General features: G+C 45.0%; 1 protein-coding gene across 1 annotated transcript in view; it reads right to left on the bottom strand.

Moving 5' to 3' along the window:
- LOC311145286 (E3 ubiquitin-protein ligase TRIM9-like) overlaps positions 1-16677 on the bottom strand; it is a gene marked incomplete at both ends in the record, with an annotated part of 46978 nt that extends 30301 nt beyond the window's left edge. Inside the window, one exon of the mRNA XM_084181520.1 lies at positions 15841-16677. Within this exon, the coding sequence (XP_084037646.1) occupies positions 15841-16677 (837 nt within the window). The remainder of the gene's footprint in view (positions 1-15840) is intronic.
- Between the last annotated feature and the right edge of the window lie 3323 nt (positions 16678-20000).

The following is a 20000-nucleotide window of genomic DNA, read 5'->3' as shown; positions in this document are numbered from 1 at the left end:
AAGAAAAGCAATTTTTTTGTCCATTAAAATAACATCAAATTGATCAGAAATACAGTGTAGACATTGTTAATGTTGTAAATGGCTATTGTATCAGGAAACGGCTGATTTTTAATGGAATATCTACACAGGCGTACAGAGGCCCATTATCAGCAACCATCAGTCCTGTGTTCCAATGGCCGTTGTGTTAGCTAATCCAGGTTTATCATATTAAAAGGCTAATTGATCATTAGAAAACGCTTTTGCAATTATGTTAGCACAGCTGAAAACTGTTGTGCTGATTAAAGAAGCAATAAAACGGGCCTTCTTGAGACTAATTGAGTATCTGGAGCATCAGCAATTGTGGGTTCGATTACAGGCTCAAAATGGCCAGAAACAAAGAACTTTCTTCTGAAACTCGTCAGTCTATTCTCAAACAAAGAACTTTCTTCTGAAACTCGTCAGTCTATTCTCAAACAAAGAACTTTCTTCTGAAACTCGTCAGTCTATTCTTGTTCTGAGAAATGAAGGCTATTCCATGCTGTTTCTCAAACTAAACACTCTAATGTACAGTGGGGGAAAAAAGTATTTAGTCACCCCCCAATTGTGCAAGTTCTCCCACTTAAAAAGATGAGAGAGGCCTGTAATGTTCATCATAGGTACAAGTCAACTATGACAGACAAAATGAGGAAAAAAAATCCAGAAAATCATATTGTAGGATTTTTTTATGAATTTATTTGCAAATTATGGTGGAAAATAAGTATTTGGTCACCTACAAACAAGCAAGATTTCTGGCTCTCACAGACCTGTAACTTCTTCTTTAAGAGGCTCCTCTGTCCTTCACTCGTTACCTGTATTAATGGCACCTGTTTGAACTTGTTATCAGTATAAAAGACATCTGTCCACAACCTCAAACAGTCACACTCCAAACTCCACTATGGCCAAGACCAAAGAGCTGTCAAAGGACACCAGAAACAAAATTGTAGACCTGCACCAGGCTGGGAAGACTGAATCTGCAATAGGTAAGCAGCTTGGTTTGAAGAAATCAACTGTGGGAGCAATTATTAGGAAATGGAAGACATACAAGATCACTGATAATCTCCTTCGATCTGGGGCTCCACGCAAGATCTCACCCCGTGGGGTCAAAATGATCACAAGAATGGTGAGCAAAAATCCCAGAACCACACGGGGGGACCTAGTGAATGACCTGCAGAGAGCTGGGACCAAAGTAACAAAGCCTACCATCAGTAACACACTACGCCGCCAGGGACTCAAATCCTGCAGTGCCAGACGTGTCCCCCTGCTTAAGCCAGTACATGTCCAGGCCCGTCTGAAGTTTGCTAGAGTGCATTTGGATGATCCAGAAGAGGATTGGGAGAATGTCATATGGTCAGATGAAACCAAAATATAACTTTTTGGTAAAAACTCAACTCGTCGTGTTTGGAGGACAAAGAATGCTGAGTTGCATCCAAAGAACACCATACCTAATGTGAAGCATGGGGGTGGAAACATCATGCTTTGGGGCTGTTTTTCTGCAAAGGGACCAGGACGACTGATCCGTGTAAAGGAAAGAATGAATGGGGCCATGTATCGTGAGATTTTGAGTGAAAACCTCCTTCCATCAGCAAGGGCATTGAAGATGAAACGTGGCTGGGTCTTTCAGCATGACAATGATCCCAAACACACCGCCCGGGCAACGAAGGAGTGGCTTCGTAAGAAGTATTTCAAGGTCCTGGAGTGGCCTAGCCAGTCTCCAGATCTCAACCCCATAGAAAATCTTTGGAGGGAGTTGAAAGTCCGTGTTGCCCAGCGACAGCCCCAAAACATCACTGCTCTAGAGGAGATCTGCATGGAGGAATGGGCCAAAATACCAGCAACAGTGTGTGAAAACCTTGTGAAGACTTACAGAAAATGTTTGACCTGTGTCATTGCCAACAAAGGGTATATAACAAAGTATTGAGAAACTTTTGTTATTGACCAAATACTTATTTTCCACCATAATTTGCAAATAAATTCATTAAAAATACTACAATGTGATTTTCTGGATTTTCTTTCTCATTTTGTCTGTCATAGTTGACGTGTACCTATGATGAAAATTACAGGCCTCTCTCATCTTTTTAAGTGGGAGAACTTGCACAATTGGTGGCTGACTAAATACTTTCTTTCCCCACTGTAATTGGAGGAGGGAGTAATGATATAGATGGAGGAGGGAGTAATGATATATATGGAGGAGGGAGTAATGATATAGGTGGAGGAGGGAGTAATGATATAGATGGAGGAGGGAGTAATGATATAGGTGGAGGAGGGAGTAATGATATAGATGGAGGAGGAAGTAATGATATAGATGGAGGAGGGAGTAATGATATAGATGGAGGAGGGAGTAATGATATAGATGGAGGAGGGAGTAATTATATAGATGGAGGAGGGAGTAATGACATAGATGGAGGAGGGAGTAATGACATAGATGGAGGAGGGAGTAATGATATAGATGGAGGAGGGAGTAATGACATAGATGGAGGAGGGAGTAATGATATAGATGGAGGAGGGAGTAATGACATAGATGGAGGAGGGAGTAATGATATAGATGGAGGAGGGAGTAATGGTCCCAATCATCATAAAGCTCCAACGCACACACAAAATGGAATGCTGGAAAGCATCTGGGATAAATCATATGGGGTCAGGTACCGTATCTAACACAACATCTACGGGGATTTGGTTGCTATGGTGACACCGTGGCAGGTGTGACTGTGCTGTTGTCCTTTAGAATGGGAGCCATGCCAACATCATGTTTGATATTATAAATGAAATGCATTCGTGACACCTTGACTGAACAAAATGTCTGAGACCGAGGCTGCGTCCCAAATGACTCTATTCCCTACAGAGTGGCGGCTCTGGTAGGGCTCTTGGTCAAATGTGGTGCACTATATAGGGAATAGGCTGCCATTTGGGATGCAGACAGAGACAGGGACAGAGAAATACAGAGTAAGAGACAAAGGACAATGGACTACAAGGAAATGCTCTTTGTGACCACAGGAACATGACAGAACACTGTGATGCCGTCTGACAATGCAGGTCTTTGTACTTTTAAGGAGGCAAACAACTGCATATACAATACAATGGCTCTGATCCATTCGACAATGTCACTTCTCTATTGATCTGTCCCAATTGGCACCCTATTCCCTATCTAGTGCACTACTTTTGACCATAGCCCTATGAGCCCTATGAGCCCTGGTCAAAAGTAGTGCACTACATAGGAAGTATTTACACTTGAAGTATTTTAATTTGAAGCGCACCATATTGCTGAATGGAGCTGAATGGCACCAAAAAAAAATCACTAAGGATCATGGTGAACGTGGCCGTAACTAACAAAGGATCATGGTGAAAGTGGCCGTAACTAACAAAGGATCGATGTAGTCATTTTCATCCTGCCTGAGAGAGTCAACCTTAACGTCTATGGCTTGAGGGCACGAGCCTCCTCGTAGCCTGCCGGCCCATGATTGGTCTGTGTCAGCACGTGGCCCTGTGTGACGACAAATATAGTAGTAAGAATGGATCACTATGTAGCCCTTTCCTGCAGTCAAATGATCTAGTGGGCTCATGGGTGGAATGTTATTAATATATTTCATAATTTTATAATTAATGGGACTCCCAAGTGGCGCAGCGGTCTAAGGCTCTGCATCGCAGTGTTGTGGCGTCACTACAGACCCGGGTTCGATCCCAGGCCGCGACCGGGAGGTGGCACATAATTGGACCAGCGTCGTCCGGGTTAGGGGAGGGTTTGTCCGGCCGGGATGTGCTTGTCCCATTGCGCTCTAGCGACTCCTTGTGGCGGGACCGGCGCATGCACGCTGACTTCGGTCGGCAGTTGTGTTTCCGCCGACACATCGGTGCGGCTGGCTTCCGGGTTAAGCAAGCAGTGCGGCTTGGCAGGGTCATGTTTCGGAGGATGCATATGCATGGCTCTCCACCTTCGCCTCTCCCGAGTCCGTGTGGCAGCGATGGGACAAGATTGTAACCACCAATTGGGGAGAAAAACGGGTAAAAAGTACCAAAAATATCTATATATTATTTTATATTTAATAAACATTATTTTAAAAAACCCTGCCTAAAATCCGGTGTTTCTATGTCAAACGGTTTTGTTATATTTCAGTCTTCTGTGATGTGTATATATAAAGTCTAATATTGGGATGCAAACTCTAAATTGAATACATTTCAACTCTTTATCTGACATGGTACAGTTGTCTTCTTTTTTGTAAGCCCATAACCACGTGTGTGATGTGTATACTTTTGTTTCAAAGTTTAAGACTACCATGAAACACTGTGTGACCCTGATTTAGCCCACTGCCGTAATTAAGCTTCAACTCCTCTCCTAATGTACCAATAAAAACGTGTATTTTATTGATTATGTCATTGGAGTACTGTGGTCAGTTTGTCTTACTTTATAAATGAAATTAAAGTACAGTGACTGGTGGGTGTCTACTTAGAGAGAGTGTATTCCTTCCTTCTCCCAAACCAAATCCATCCCTCTCTACCCCCCCCCCCCTCTCTTCTCCTCCCCCCTTTAACCCACCCAAGCCAAGCTTATCCCCACCTCCCATCTTTACTCCCCCTTGCCCCCCAAGCCAAGTTTGACCCACCCTCCAATCCTTACCCAACCTTGCCCCACCAAGCCAAGCTTATCCCCACCTCCCCTCGTTGTCCTCCCATACCCAACCAGGCTCAGTTTACCCCAACCTTCGTCTTTTCCTCCTCCAACACTCCCTTCTAAAAGAACTGATTCTAGCACTGAAAGATTCCAAAAAAGCAGCCATCTATTTCAGGTCTGGTACCATCGTCATGCAGCAGGCTACTGGCATTACACACCTGGCTAAAAGATTACTGTAGCTCTGTTTGATATCACTTTTATAGATAACTTCGACACCTTCTGGAAATAGAAGATGCTCAACAGGAATGACGGAGTCCATCCAAATCATCTTGGCTCCTGGACTCTGTCCACGCATCTCAAGGCTGCATTGAGACAATGACTTACCAATAACCCAAGACCAGCTCAGTGAATCCCTACCATTGTGTCGCTGACTTGTCATAATGCTGCAGCAAATTTACATTATCCCAGAGGCGTTGGCAGACACAACATACAGTGAGGGAAAAAAGTATTTGATCCCCTGCTGATTTTGTACGTTTGCCCACTGACAAAGAAATGATCAGTCTATTATGTTAATGGTAGGTTTATTTGAACAGTGAGAGACAGAATAACAACAAAAAAATCCAGAAAAACGCATGTCAAAAATGTTATAAATTGATTTACATTTTAATGAGGGAAATAAGTATTTGACCCCCTCTCAATGAGAAAGATTTCTGGCTCCCAGGTGTCTTTTATACAGGTAACGAGCTGAGATTAGGAGCACACTCTTAAAGGGAGTGCTCCTAATCTCAGTTTGTTACCTGTATAAAAGACACCTGTCCACAGAAGCAATCAATCAATCAGATTCCAAACTCTCCACCATGGCCAAGACCAAAGAGCTCTCCAAGGATGTCAGGGACAAGATTGTAGACCTACACAAGGCTGAAATGGGCTACAAGACCATCGCCAAGGAGCTTGGTGAGAAAGTGACAACAGTTGGTGCGATTATTCGCAAATGGAAGAAACACAAAATAACTGTCAATCTCCCTCGGCCTGGGGCTCCATGCAAGATCTCACCTCGTGGAGTTGCAATGATCATGAGAATGGTCAGGAATCAGCCCAGAACTACACGGGAGGATCTTGTCAATGATCTCAAGGCAGCTGGGACCATAGTCACCAAGAAAACAATTGGTAACACACTACGCCGTGAAGGACTGAAATCCTGCAGCGCCCGCAAGGTCCCCCTGCTCAAGAAAGCACATATACAGGCCAGTCTGAAGTTTGCCAATGAACATCTGAATGATTCAGAGGAGAACTGGGTGAAAGTGTTGTGGTCAGATGAGACCAAAATCGAGCTCTTTGGCATCAACTCAACTCGCTGTGTTTGGAGGAGGAGGAATGCTGCCTATGACCCCAAGAACTCCATCCCCACCGTCAAAAATGGAGGTGGAAACATTATGCTTTGGGGGTGTTTTTCTGCTAAGGGGACAGGACAACTTCACCGCATCAAAGGGACGATGGACGGGGCCATGTACCGTAAAATCTTGGGTGAGAACCTCCTTCCCTAAGCCAGGGCATTGAAAATGGGTCGTGGATGGGTATTCCAGCATGACAATGACCCAAAACACACGGCCAAGGCAACAAAGGAGTGGCTCAAGAAGAAACACATTAAGGTCCTGGAGTGGCCTAGCCAATCTCCAGACCTTAATCCCATAGAAAATCTGTGGAGGGAGCTGAAGGTTCGAGTTGCCAAACGTCAGGCTCGAAACCTTAATGACTTGGAGAAGATCTGCAAAGAGGAGTGGGACAAAATCCCTCCTGAGATGTTTGCAAACCTGGTGGCCAACTACAAGAAACGTCTGACCTCTGTGATTGCCAACAAGGGTTTTGCCACAAAGTACTAAGTAATGTTTTGCAGAGGGGTCAAATACTTATTTCCCTCATTAAAATGCAAATCACTTTATAACATGCGTTTTTCTGGATTTTTTTGTTGTTATTCTGTCTCTCACTGTTCAAATAAACCTACCATTAACATTATAGACTGATCATGTCTTTGTCAGTGGGCAAACGTACAAAATCAGCAGGGGATCAAATACTTTTTTCCCTCACTGTAAGTAACTTAATTTATGTCCCCCTAACTGCCCTGAATGCCTCTGTTGATCCTACAGCTATTGTATTCCTACTAGGGCACACTGCCTCAGTACTAACAGTACCTATTTATGTGCCCTAGTAGGAATACAATAGCTGTAGGATCAACAGAGGAAGTAGGAAGTCCACTGTGTGCAGCTCACCCTGCACTATCAGCTCAAATATAAATAACATGAGCATGTCTACTTCTGATAAGCTTCCCAGTAAAGCAATAAAAACAATCAAGCTTCCCAGAAAAGTGTTAAAATAGCCCATATTAACAAAATTGTGTTTGACCAGATACAATGCTACTTTACAGTAAACAAATTGACAACAGACTTTCAGCACGCTTATAGGGAAGGACATTCAACAAACACAGCACTTACACAAATGACTGATGATTGGTTGAGAGAAATTGATGATAAAAAGATTGAGGGGGCTGTTTTGTTAGACTTCAGTGCGGCTTTTGACATTATCGATCATAGTCTGCTGCTGGAAAAACGTATGTGTTATGGCTTTACACCCCCTGCTATAATGTGGATAAAGAGTTACCTGTCTAACAGAACACAGAGGGTGTTCTTTAATGGAAGCCTCTCCAACATAATCCAGGTAGAATCAGGAATTCCCCAGGGCAGCTGTCTAGGCCCCTTAATTTTATCAATCTTTACTAAGGACATGCCACTGGCTTTGAGTAAAGCCAGTGTGTCTATGTATGCAGATGACTCAACACTATACACATCAGCTACCACAGCGACTGAAATGACAGCAACACTTAACAAAGAGCTGCAGTTAGTTTCAGAATGAGGGGCAAGGAATAAGTTAGTCCTAAATATTTCAAAAACTAAAAGCATTGTATTTGGGACAAATCATTCACTAAACCCTAAACCTCAACTAAATATTGTAATGAATAATGGTGGCGCATAATTGGCCCTGCGTCATCCAGGGTAGGGGAGGGAATGGCCGGCAGGGATGTAGCTCAGTTGGTAGAGCATGGCGTTTGCAACGCCAGGGTTGTGGGTTCAATTCCCATGGGGGCCAGTATAAAATAATGTATGCACTCACTAACTGTAAGTCGCTCTGGATAAGAGCGTCTGCTAAATGACTAAAATGTAAAATGTATACCCTATGCCTCCACACACATCATATACCCTAACCCTACACCTATTCTCTCCCGCCCTCCTACACATATACATACACCCCCACATCCATAGACCAATTATTGACTTACATGCTATATTTCCTCTTTTATATTGTATTTTCAGTGTCCATGTATCTCATTGGCATCGGCTAATTTTATCGTTACTTCCTAGAGAAGAACAGTTACTTGGGGACAATAGAGTCTAGATTGTATTTGGGGAGGGGGAAATAATATTGTCTCAACTAACGGTAAGCTGGTCTTGGGCATCCCTGTATGTAGCCTAGTGTGCTTATCCCTGTATGTAGCCTAGTGTGCTTATCCCTGTATGTAGCCTAGTGTGCTTATCCCTGTATGTAGCCTAGTGTGCTAATCCCTGTATGTAGCCTAGTGTGCTAATCCCTGTATGTAGCCTAGTGTGCTAATCACTTTTTTTTACACTTCTTCATCTCCTCAGGGCATTGGGCTCTCTTTCAACTGGAAAGATTTCCTGCAGCCTGTTCAGGGTTTAATTGGTGCTTGTGAACTCCATCCTCTGTGTTCCCTTCCATTCTTCCAGGAATCAAATATTATTTCCCTTGATTCCCTTTTCGTCCTTTGTCTGATCGGAATGAATTGCTTGCATTCCTGGATGAATTTAATGGACTGGCCGTGGATTTTGATCTGCTTTCCCCCTGTGCCTTTAGAATGTTGACTTTGGTCTGACAGTTCCACAGCTTAAAGATTACCATGCGAGGGTATTTAGCGTTCTTCTGTTTCACGCCAATCCGATGGCATCGCTCCAGATCCTCCGGTGATACATCCACGCCAAGCTCCTCTGATATCGGTTTGATCACGTAGCTGGAACGGTCTCCTTCTTCTTCCTCCTCTTCCGGTAAGGACAATATTCTCATGTTGTTTTCGTCTCATTCTGTTTTCTTGCTGGTCCAGTTCATCTTCTAAAGTTTGCACCTTTGTTGCCAATTTTGTTGTCCTGTTCATCCACTCGCCCTGTATATGCACATCTGACATGATGGACTCTACTTTCCTTTCGAGCAAATCTACCTTTTTAACAACAGATAGTAACAGTTTATTTGTTTTGGTGAGCACTGAGAGCATTTTAGCTATGTTTTCCTGGATATCCTTTTAGCTGCTCGTTGCTCTCAGTTGTTCTTGGTCTTTTCTTTTAAGGGAAGCCATGGCTTGTTGTGTTTGAGTCGCAGCGTCGCTTTACCCACAGATTGGTTCGCTGTTGTAAATAACTGACCGCTCACTCTCCTCCCGGTTGCTTGAGGATATATTGATCTACTGATTTTAGAGGCTTAATTTAAACTATGTTGCCTGTAGAAACATATAATCACAGTTTCGATGATACAAAACAGAGCTACTCCCCCCCCATGCATCCTATTTGATTGTATGAGAGAAAATATTTTTTGGTGTGTGTTTTGATGCTGCCTTTGTCACGGATTCAGCCGAGGCTGCTCCTCCTCCTTGCTCGGGCAGGCTTCGGCGTTCGTCGTCACCAGAGTACTAGCTGCCACCGATTGATGTTTCTGTGTTCTACTTGTTTTGTCTTCATTGTACACACCTGGTTCCCATTATGTCTATGATTTGTTTCCTATTTAACCCTCTGGCTCCCACTGTGTTGTGTGCGTGTTTGTTCTATGCTGGTGAGCGGGATTGTCCTCCCTGCGTGGAGTTTATGTTCATTTGTGATTTTACGAGTAAAGTACGTTGTCTACTAGCTCTGTGTCCTGCGCCTGACTCCGTCCTACCGCTACACACTGACGCCTGACAGAAACACGCACCTCGTAGATTCAGGCGCAGCTGGGAACTTTGTTAAATCGTCAGTTTTCCCGTAGTTTAGGGATTCCTATTGTTCCTGTTGATGTGCCCTTCCCTGTACACGCCTTAGATAGTCGCCCTTTAGGCTCAGGCCTGATTAGGGAGGTCACAGCTCCACTCTGGATGAGGACACAGGAGGGTCATGAGGAGAGAATTAGTCTCTTTCTGATCGATTCTCCTGCGTTTCCAGTGGTGTTGGGCCTTCCCTAGTTAAACTCTCATGACCCCACGATTTCATGGCAACAGAGGGCTCTCAAGGGATGGTCACGTCAGTGCTCGGGGAGGTGTGTAGGTGTTTCCATAGGTGCAACTGCGGTGGAAAGTCCAAACTAGGTCTCCACTATGCACATTCCCCCTGAATATGCCGATTTGGCTCTCGCCTTCTGTAAAAATAGGGCGACTCAATTACCACCCCATCGACAGGGGGATTGTGCGATAAATCTCCAGGTAGGTGCTGCACTTCCCCGGAGACACGTGTATCCTCTGTCACAGGAAGAGACGGCTGCTATGGAAACATATGTCTCCGAATCTCTGGGACAGGGATACATCCACTTCACCCGTCTCCTCAAGTTTCTTTTTTGTGAAGAAGAAGGATGGAGGGTTACGCCCGTGCATTGACTACCGTGGTATCAATCAGATCACTATTAAGTACAGTTATCCACTACCTCTCATTGCATCACTAAATTGGATCTCAGGACGCGTACAACCTGGTGCGTATCCGGGAGGGAGATGAGTGGAAGACGGCATTTAGTACCACATCTGGGCACTATGAGTACCTCGTCATGCCGTACGGGTTGATGAATGCTCCATCAGTCTTCCAATCCTTTGTTGATGAGATTTTCAGGGACCTGCACGGACAGGGTGTAGTGGTGTATATAGATGATATTCTAATATACTCCGCTACACGAGCCGAGCATGTGTCCCTGGTGCGCAAGGTGCTTGGTCGACTGTTGGAACATGACCTGTACGTCAAGGTGGAGAAATGTCTGTTCTTTCAAAAGTCCATCTCCTTCCTAGGGCACCACCTGTCCTCATCAGGGGTGGAGATGGAGATCGACCGCATTTTGGTCGTGCGTAATTGGCCGACTCCAACCACGGTCAAGGAGGTGCAGTGATTCTTAGGGTTTGCCAACTACTAACGGAGGTTTATCTGGGCTTTGGTCAGGTAGAAGCTCCCATTACCTCCTTGCTGAAGGGGGGACCGGTGCGACTGCGGTGGTCAGCTGAGGCGGACAGGGCTTTTAGGCATCTGAAGGACCTGTTTACCTCGGCTCCAGTGCTGGCTCATCCAGATCCCTCCTTGGCACTGGGCCATCAGGCGACAAAAAGGCGAGCGCCGACCGCCACCGCAGTGAGGCTCCAGTGTATGCACCGGGGGACCGGGTCTGGCTCTCGACCCGAAACCTGCCCCTTCGCCTGCCCTGCCGGAAGCTGGGTCGGCGGTTTGTGGGGCCATTTAAAGTCCTGAGGAGATTGAAGGAGGTTTGTTATAGGTTACAGCTTTCTCCTGAGTATCGTATTAACCCCTCGTTCCATGTGTCTCTCCTCAGGCCGGTGGTAGCTGGTCCACTCCAGGAGTCTGAGATACGGGAGGTTCCTCCGCCCCCACTGGACATCGAGGAGGCACCGGCGTACTCGGTCCGTTCCATCCTGGATCGAGGCGTCGGGTGGGGGGCCTGCAGTATCTCGTGGAGTGGGATGGATACGGTCCGGAGGAACGGTGCTGGGTCCCTAGGAGGGACATCCTAGATCCCTCCATGTTGAGGGATTTCCACCGTCGTCATCCGACTCGCCCTGCGCCGCGTCCTCCTGGCCGTCCCCGAGGCCGGTGTCGGCGCACGACTGGAGCCGCGTGTCAAGTGGGGGGTACTGTCATGGATTCAGCCGAGGCTGCTCCTCCTCCTTGCTCGGGCAGGCTTCGGCGTTCGTCGTCACCTGAGTACTAGCTGCCACCAATCGATGTTTCTGTGTTCTACTTGTTTTGTCTTCATTGTTCACACCTGGTTCCCATTATGTCTATGATTTGTTTCCTATTTAACCCTCTGGCTCCCACTGTGTTGTGTGCGTGTTTGTTCTATGTTTGGTGAGCGGGATTGTCCTCCCTGCGTGGAGTTTATGTTCATTTGTGATTTTACGAGTAAAGTACGTTGTCTACTAGCTCTGTGTCCTGCGCCTGACTCCATACTGAAGCCTGACATCCTTTTACATGAGAGAGTGTTTTGATGCTCGCTCTCTCTCTCTCTCCCTCCCTCCCTCCCTCCCTCCCCATGGCCATCTCCTGAGGCTCCATATGCAACAGCTTTACATGACAGGTCAAAACAGAGCCTAAAAGAATAACACAATAACAGACCATCGGCTGCGTCTCAAATGTCCCTCTATTCCCTGTGTAGTGCACTACTTTTGACCAGGACACATGCCAGGGCTCTAAAGTAGTGCACTATATAATGTAGGGAAAAGGGGTGCCATTTGGGAGGGATCAGGGAAACTAGGCAGGCAAACCAAACCAAGGCCAATATTTACTGGTCCACCCCTATTGGTTCCCGAATAATGAATCAAATCTGTATTATTTCCTTTCATAGATTTCACAGAGATAAAGAAACATTTTGAATAAAATGAAATGTCAAGAGTGGAGGACAGATCCATGCATAGAGTTGGGTGTTTTCACTTCACTGTGCACAGTATGCGTGTATATTTGCGCAGAATTTCAAGCATACACGTTGTTATGTATGATTTCTGTAGAGTGTGTGTGTGTGTGTGGGGGGGGGGGGGGGGGGGGGGGGGGGTTGGGGGATAGTTGCTATATCTGGCCCTCTCCTCCTACTCATGGAATGACACATTGGGTGCTGGGAGGGAGAGAGAGCTGGGAGGGAGAGAGAGAGAGAGAGCTGGGTGGGAGAGAGAGAGAGCTGGGAGGGAGAGAGAGCTGGGAGGGAGAACTGAGAGAGGGGAGCTGGGAGAGGGGAGCTGGGAGAGGGGAGCTGGGAGAGTGGAGCTGGGAGAGTGGAGCTGGGAGAGTGGAGGTGGGAGGGAGAGAGAGCTAGGATGGAGAGAGAGCTGTATGTGTGTGTGTGTGTGTGCGTGCGTGTGTGTGTGTTGCCCATGACAACTCAGATCTCCAAATAACATCAGACTCTCTAAAGTGGGCTTGACATCTGTAGCCCACTGAAACAGAGCCATGTGAGATCATCTGTAGCTCATTGAAACACAGTCATGTGAGATCATCTGTAGCTCATTGAAACACAGCCATGTGAGATCCTCTGCAGCCCACTGAAACACAGCCATGTGAGATCATCTTCAAATTAGCCACCCTTTGCCTTGATGACAGCTTTGCACACGCTTGGCATTCTCTCAACCAGCTTCACCTGGAATGAATTTTCCAACAGTCTTGAAGGACTTCCCACATATGCTGAGCACTTGTTGGTTGCTTTTCCTTCACTCTGCCATCCGTCTCATTCCAAACCATCTCAATTGGGTTGAGGTCGGGGGATTGTGGAGGCCAGGTCATCTGATGCAGCACTCTATCACTCTCCTTCTTGGTAAAATAGCCCTTACACAGCCTGGAGGTGTGTTGGGTCATTGTCCTGTTGAAAAACAAATGATAGTCCCACTAAGCCCAATCCAGATGGGATGGCGTATCACTGCAGAATGCTGTGGTAGCCATGCTGGTTAAGTGTGCCTTGAATTCTAAATTAATCACAGACAGTGTCACCAGCAAAGGACCCCCACACCATAACACCTCCTCCTCCATACTTTACAGTGGGAACTACACATGCGGAGCTCATCCGTTCACCCACACGGCGTCTCACAAAGACACGGTGGTTGGAACCAAAAATCTCCAATTTGGACTCCAGACCAAAGCACAAATGTCCACCGGTCTAATGTCAATTGCTAGTGTTTCTTGGCCCAAGCAGGTCTCTTCTTCTTATTGGTATCCTTTAGTAGTGGTTTCTTTGCAGCAATTTGACCATAAAGGCCTGATTCACACAGTCTCCTCTGAACAGTTGATGTTGACATGTGTCTGTTACTTGAACTCTGAAGCATTCATTTGGGCTGCAATTTCTGAGGCTGGTAACTCTAATGAACTTATCCTCTGCAGCAGAGGTAACTCTGGGTCTTCCATTCCTGTGGTGGTCCTCATGAGAGCCAGTTTCATCATAGCGCTTGATGTTTTTTTTGACTGCACTTGAAGAAACTTTCAATGTTCTTGAAATGTTCCATATTGACTGACCTTCATGTCTTAAAGTAATGATGGACTGTCGTTTCTCTTTGCTTATTTGAGCTGTTCTTGCCATAATATGGACTTGGTCTTTTACCAAATAGGGCTATCTTCTGTATACCCCACTACCTTGTCACAACACAACAGATTGGCTCAAACACGTTAAGAAGGAAAGAAACTCCACAAATTAACTTTTAAGAAGGCACACCTGTTAATTGAAATGCATTCCAGGTAACTACCTCATGAAGCTGGTTGAGAGAATGTCAAGAGTGTGCAAAGCTGTCATCAAGGCAAAGTGTGGCTACTTGAAGAATCTCATTTTGGCTCCGTTTTCTGTAAGGGTTGGTGTGAGGTGTGACCCAGGTGCGGTGCAGGATATACAGTAGGCAGTAGGCAGAGATGGTGAAACAAGGATCTTTACTGGTGGTCCCGAAGCCAATATACAAAATAACGGACTTAACACCATAAAAGAAAGGCGGAGCAAATAAGTCTCCAAAAAACCGTCTGACAGCCAAAATACGAAATACTACCTACGACTGAAACAAATAACGAAACAGGCAGAACACTTCTCAAGTACCTGTTCATAGGTCTCCGATCAGACACTGAGTAGTACTGCTGGACATAGAGAAACTAGCAGAGAAAACCGAGCAAGGGAACACAGGGAAGTGAGGGCATGAATACACAGGTGAACAGGTAGACCATGTATCCACTCACTAAACTGTAAAGTCGCTCTGGATAAGAGCGTCTGCTAAAATGACTAAAATGTAAAATGTAGACACAGGTGACACCAATAGGATACCGATTAGTCCAGACTGTGGAGTGAGGAGTTGCCTAGCGGTTATTAGCGGATGACACCTAGTGGGTCGCTCCGGAACTGCGACCCCCTCCTGTAACAGGTGGCTATTTGAAGAATCTCAAATATAAAATATATTTAGATTTGTTTAACACTTTTTTTTTATTACTACATGATTCCATATGTGCTATTTCATAGTTTTGATGTCTTCACTATTATTCTACAATGTAAAGAACTGTTAAAATAAACAAAACAAAAACTTGAATGAGTAGGTGTGTCCAAACCTTTGACCGGTAGTGTATACATATTATATATTGGCACGTTGAACAGCTGAGAATGTAAAAGGGGACCAGAAAAGACTAGAGTATGGAGATAGAAACACAACGTCTATGTCCCAAAAGACACCGTATTCCCTTATATTATTACTATATTACTATATTACAGTGCAGGCCCTTGTCAAAAGTAGTGAACTATAGAGGGTATTGAGTGTCAATTGGGATGCAGCCTATGTCACCTCTTCCAAAGGCACAGTATAATGTATTTTGTCATATGTCACGTACGGAAGTGACAGGCAGCCTACTGAGTTAATAATCAAAAAAGGGTGCTGACTTTATAGGGTTCCAGGAATGGAGATGGAAGCGTTTCCCCCTGATGCAGGAATACTGTTGCTGGCCCTCTCCAGCTCGTGAACTGAATTTCAACAAGAACCTTATGACTCTACCACTGCGTCTGGGCCCTCGAGTTTACCGGGACCATTTATTATGAGAGAGAGAGAGAGACGGACTGGAGCGACTCCAGTAAAAATTAGATTTTGCTACAGCCTTGTCCAAGTTGATTTACTGACAACCTTGGAGCAGATAGGCTGGCAGCTCATCAAAACAGGCTACTAAACAGATACTGAAGTGAAATGTGAACAAAAAATGTAATCATTTAGGCTATTATCACACATTATTTTATCTATTTAATCAAATTGTGGGAACACACAATCAATTTAACTTGGAACTAAAAAGTTATGCTTATTAAAATGTATGACGAACGAAATTCGTAGGGACCCATTTAGGGCTATAACAGATGAGTTTATGCGCGTTATGACATTGGAAAAATAGAGGTAGCCTATAAATGTAACCATTTGGCACACGTTATCCTACCTTGTGCAGTTTCCACATAGCTCCCAGAGCCTTGACTTCATGTGTCCCGTGTTTCCCTTCTTCTAAACACTGGTAACACACCGGCATCTTACACTGAACACAGTACATGCTTAGGTTCTCCAGTTCGTGCTCCGTACAAGTGGAGATCTTCCGGGGACTTGTCCGACGGCTTATATGGCCCTGTGCAGGGGGTACGAGGCGATGCTTGGCTAGCGGACCTCGGGGAGGGTGGCACCTCAAGCGACAAGGGTCGCAGTAGAACACGTCGCATTGCTCGCACATCACCGTGGCCTCGTTGGGACTCTTCTCGCAGAGCTGACACTTGAGGGCGGCCGCTTTGCTCTGCTGGTACCGGTCCACGACCCCTTCCAGCACCCGGTTTTTGGCAAACCCGCGGAGCCCCCTCTCGTCCAAGATGAGGCTGCGATGGCACTGCGGGCATGTGATGCAGGAGTTGCGGGGGATAGGAGGTAGGGAGCCGGGGTGTCCTAGCAAGTGGTGCTGGGGAGGGGGTTGGGGGACGGCAGGGGGGAAAACACGCACCCCGTTTGGGGATTTCTGGCAAGGGGTGGTCGGGGCACTAACGAAGCCACCATACGAACCGTATCCACTGTCCGCCTCGCTGTACAAGCTCATCTTATCAATGTCCAGGTAGTCATAGTCGGAGACCCCCGAGCCAGAAGCACGGCTACTCTGCGGAGATTCAGCGTCCGGGGTCTGCACTAGGATATTCCGAGCGCAAGCCAGGCAAATGTTGTGGGAGCACGGTAGAATGATTGGCTCCCGGAAAAACGATCCGCATACAGGGCATTTTAATTCTTCCTCCATTTCATCCATTTTAAATTCTCTTTGGAGAGAAATAGTATCTCTCAATTCCTGAAAATTAGCTATATTTGATAACTCAAAATGCTATTGAGCACAGAGAGCGGTCTTCTCTTTCAGCATCCACCAAAGCAAATGCATCCTTGGAATGAAGCAGGCAGCGATATCGTGCAAACTAGCCAAGACAACGCACATTCTGACCAATAGACAAACGGTATTGCAAATTCCGAATGAATCCAGAGCAGTTATTGGACAAGGCAGCTGTCAGTGTAATGGTTCTTGTCCAATCAAACGTCAGCTAGGACCACATAATTTCCATATGACGATGGTAGCGCCTGGCACGAACGATTCTCTTACTGATATTGATTGGAAACACAACACGCAATATTAAAACAGTATTGGCTATTAGACTATGAGTATCAACCAATAATGCACATTCTATTTTACTCGTGGGACATGTTCAGCAACAAGTTATTTGCCATGAATTCTATTTTATTCTAATAGTATTATATTCTATTCAGTTCTCTCTTTCTTTCTTTCTTTCTTTCTTTCTTTCTTTCTTTCTATCTCTCAACTACTCTGCATTTTTCATTGAACCAAGGAGGATTTATGTAAAAAAAAAAAAAAAAAAAAAAAAAACAGGAGGAAACAAGGTCCTTTTCTGTTGATGGCATAATTAACATCACAATGGAGACCAACACCTTGTATACCCACAGTAGAAGGAAATGCTGTAGAATGCTCCAGGCTTTAGCAGAGCCTGTGGCACCGGACCTGCTCTATCTCTCTGCTCAAATAGCACAGCCATTTCTAAGGCTTCCATGGCAACCCAGGCTGGATCTATAAGAGCAGGAGGGGGGTCTTGAGAAGAAGGGATTACACTCCTTGAACGGGCAATCTGGGATTGGTAACATTCATAATGGTACATAGCCATTGATTTCAGAAGAATATAACGCGTAAATGAGCTACTGAGCTTTTAGTTCAACTGTCCTACCCCATCCATAACTCGTGGTTATGTTTCTCCAGCCCCATCTCTTAGCTGTTTACCAAAACAAGTGGCAGGATGAGCGCTTTGTTGTTTTACGAATCCCAGATTGCCTCCCTACTACTATTGTATAGGATGTCTGTTGAAGAGGCCCTGGACAACAGGGAAGGTATTTCATAGGTCCCCTACTACTGATCGCATGTTCTGAATAGATGCTCTAAAAAGGTACAACTAGTTAAAAGCTTATTGCCCACATGCCTTCTCCCATCATAGAACCAGGTAAACAGTATGGTTGTGTCCCAAAATGGCACCCTATTCCCTATAGGGCTCTGGTCAAAAGTAGTGCACTATATAGGGAATAGGGTGCCAATTGGGACACATATTATAATAAATAGCAGTTTTTTATTATGAGCAGTGAATATGTTAATGAGTTAGAGATTTTTCCAAGAAAAATATTATGATTGATTGTCAATGATTTCTCAGTATAGAAAAATAAGCTGGTTACCATTGGAGACCACATTGAGAGAATAGGCTACTGCACTTCAAACATCCATGAACTAAGACTGACAGGTGTTATAACCATCATGTACTAAGACCTGACAGGTGTTATAACCATCATGTACTAAGACTGACAGGTGTTATGACCATCATGTACTAAGACTGACAGGTGTTATGACCATCATGAACTAAGACTGACAGGTGTTATAACCATCATGTACTAAGACTGACAGGTGTTATAACCATCATGTCCTAAGACTGACAGGTGTTATAACCATCATGTACTAAGACTGACAGGTGTTATAACCATCATGTACTAAGACTGACAGGTGTTATGACCATCATGTACTAAGACTGATGGGTGTTATGACCATCATGTACTAAGACTGACAGGTGTTATAACCATCATGTACTAAGACTGACAGGTGTTATAACCATCATGTACTAAGACTGACAGGTGTTATAACCATCATGAACTAAGACTGACAGGTGTTATAACCATCATGAACTAAGACTGACAGGTGTTATAACCATCATGTCCTAAGACTGACAGGTGTTATAACCATCATGTACTAAGACTGACAGGTGTTATGACCATCATGTACTAAGACTGACAGGTGTTATAACCATCATGTACTAAGACTGACAGGTGTTATAACCATCATGTACTAAGACTGACGGGTGTTATGACCATCATGTACTAAGACTGACAGGTGTTATGACCATCATGTACTAAGACTGACAGGTGTTATAACCATCATGAACTAAGACTGACAGGTGTTATAACCATCATGTACTAAGACTGACAGGTGTTATAACCATCATGTACTAAGACTGACAGGTGTTATAACCATCATGTACTAAGACTGACAGGTGTGATGACAGTCACACAGTAACGGCAGAAATCACGTAATTAGCATGTCATAAACAAGAAAATTATAACGTAATAAATAACAATGTTGATTAAAAAGCAACGGAGCATACGGTTGGCACAAGAGATCGAAACAAAATAGACTATTTTTTTGGATGAATGTGTTGTCACATGGCGGTGCCATTACTAGGATAGTGAAGCATTTAGATGCATGTAATCTCTCTGCCCAGTATGGGGGCTCTCCATGACTGCGTCACAAATGGCACCCTTTTCCTATGCAGTGCACTACTTTTGAGACAAAGCCCCATGTCCACCTGTGTGGATTGGTGTAGGAAAAAGTAGCCAATCCCGTTACATTTCTACTATTGGTCTTCTCTTTGTGTTTTACAGCCAGCCTAGACTCAGGGGTGCGTTCCAAATGGCACCCTATTCCCTATATAGTGCACTACTTTTGACCGGGGCACTTCCTTTGTTTTAATCACTTGCGCTGCTCGCACTTTGAAGTCCACAATCGGGAGGGGGGGGGGGGTTATGAGGGTTATGCTAGATGGGGATGGACTGAGAGATCAGCCGTCTGTTTGCGGAAATTGATGCTTTGTTTGGAAACTTCTTGCAAGTCGGGTGAAGACGAGAGCACAGAGAGTGAGAATGAGTGGGTTACAGTGTCAAAGAAGAAATGAAACAAGAGAAGTTGTGGTGGAAACTAGGAAACCCCTAGACTCGCTTTTAGTCGGAATGAGGGTTTTGGACCAATGTAACCGGGAAGATCTGTTTGAAGTCTCAATAAATGTCATGGGATGCGTTGGGTGAAGTGGCGTCAGTGAGTCACAAGAAGTGGGCTTATTTAGATTTTGTGAGTGTCTGTGGAGCAGAAGAGGCGTACATTGTGCCTCAAGAAGAGATATCTCTGGGGTAGTGCAAAACATTTCTGCAGATGTGAAACCTGAGGAAGTAGGTGGAGTGGTTGGTGCACGTCGACTGACCCGT

The sequence above is a fragment of the Coregonus lavaretus genome (genome assembly GCF_964263955.1).
Source record: "Coregonus lavaretus genome assembly, chromosome: 18".
NCBI lineage: Eukaryota > Metazoa > Chordata > Actinopteri > Salmoniformes > Salmonidae > Coregonus > Coregonus lavaretus.
The sequence above is the reverse complement of the archived record's forward strand: the minus strand, read 5'-3'. Positions and strand labels throughout refer to the sequence as shown.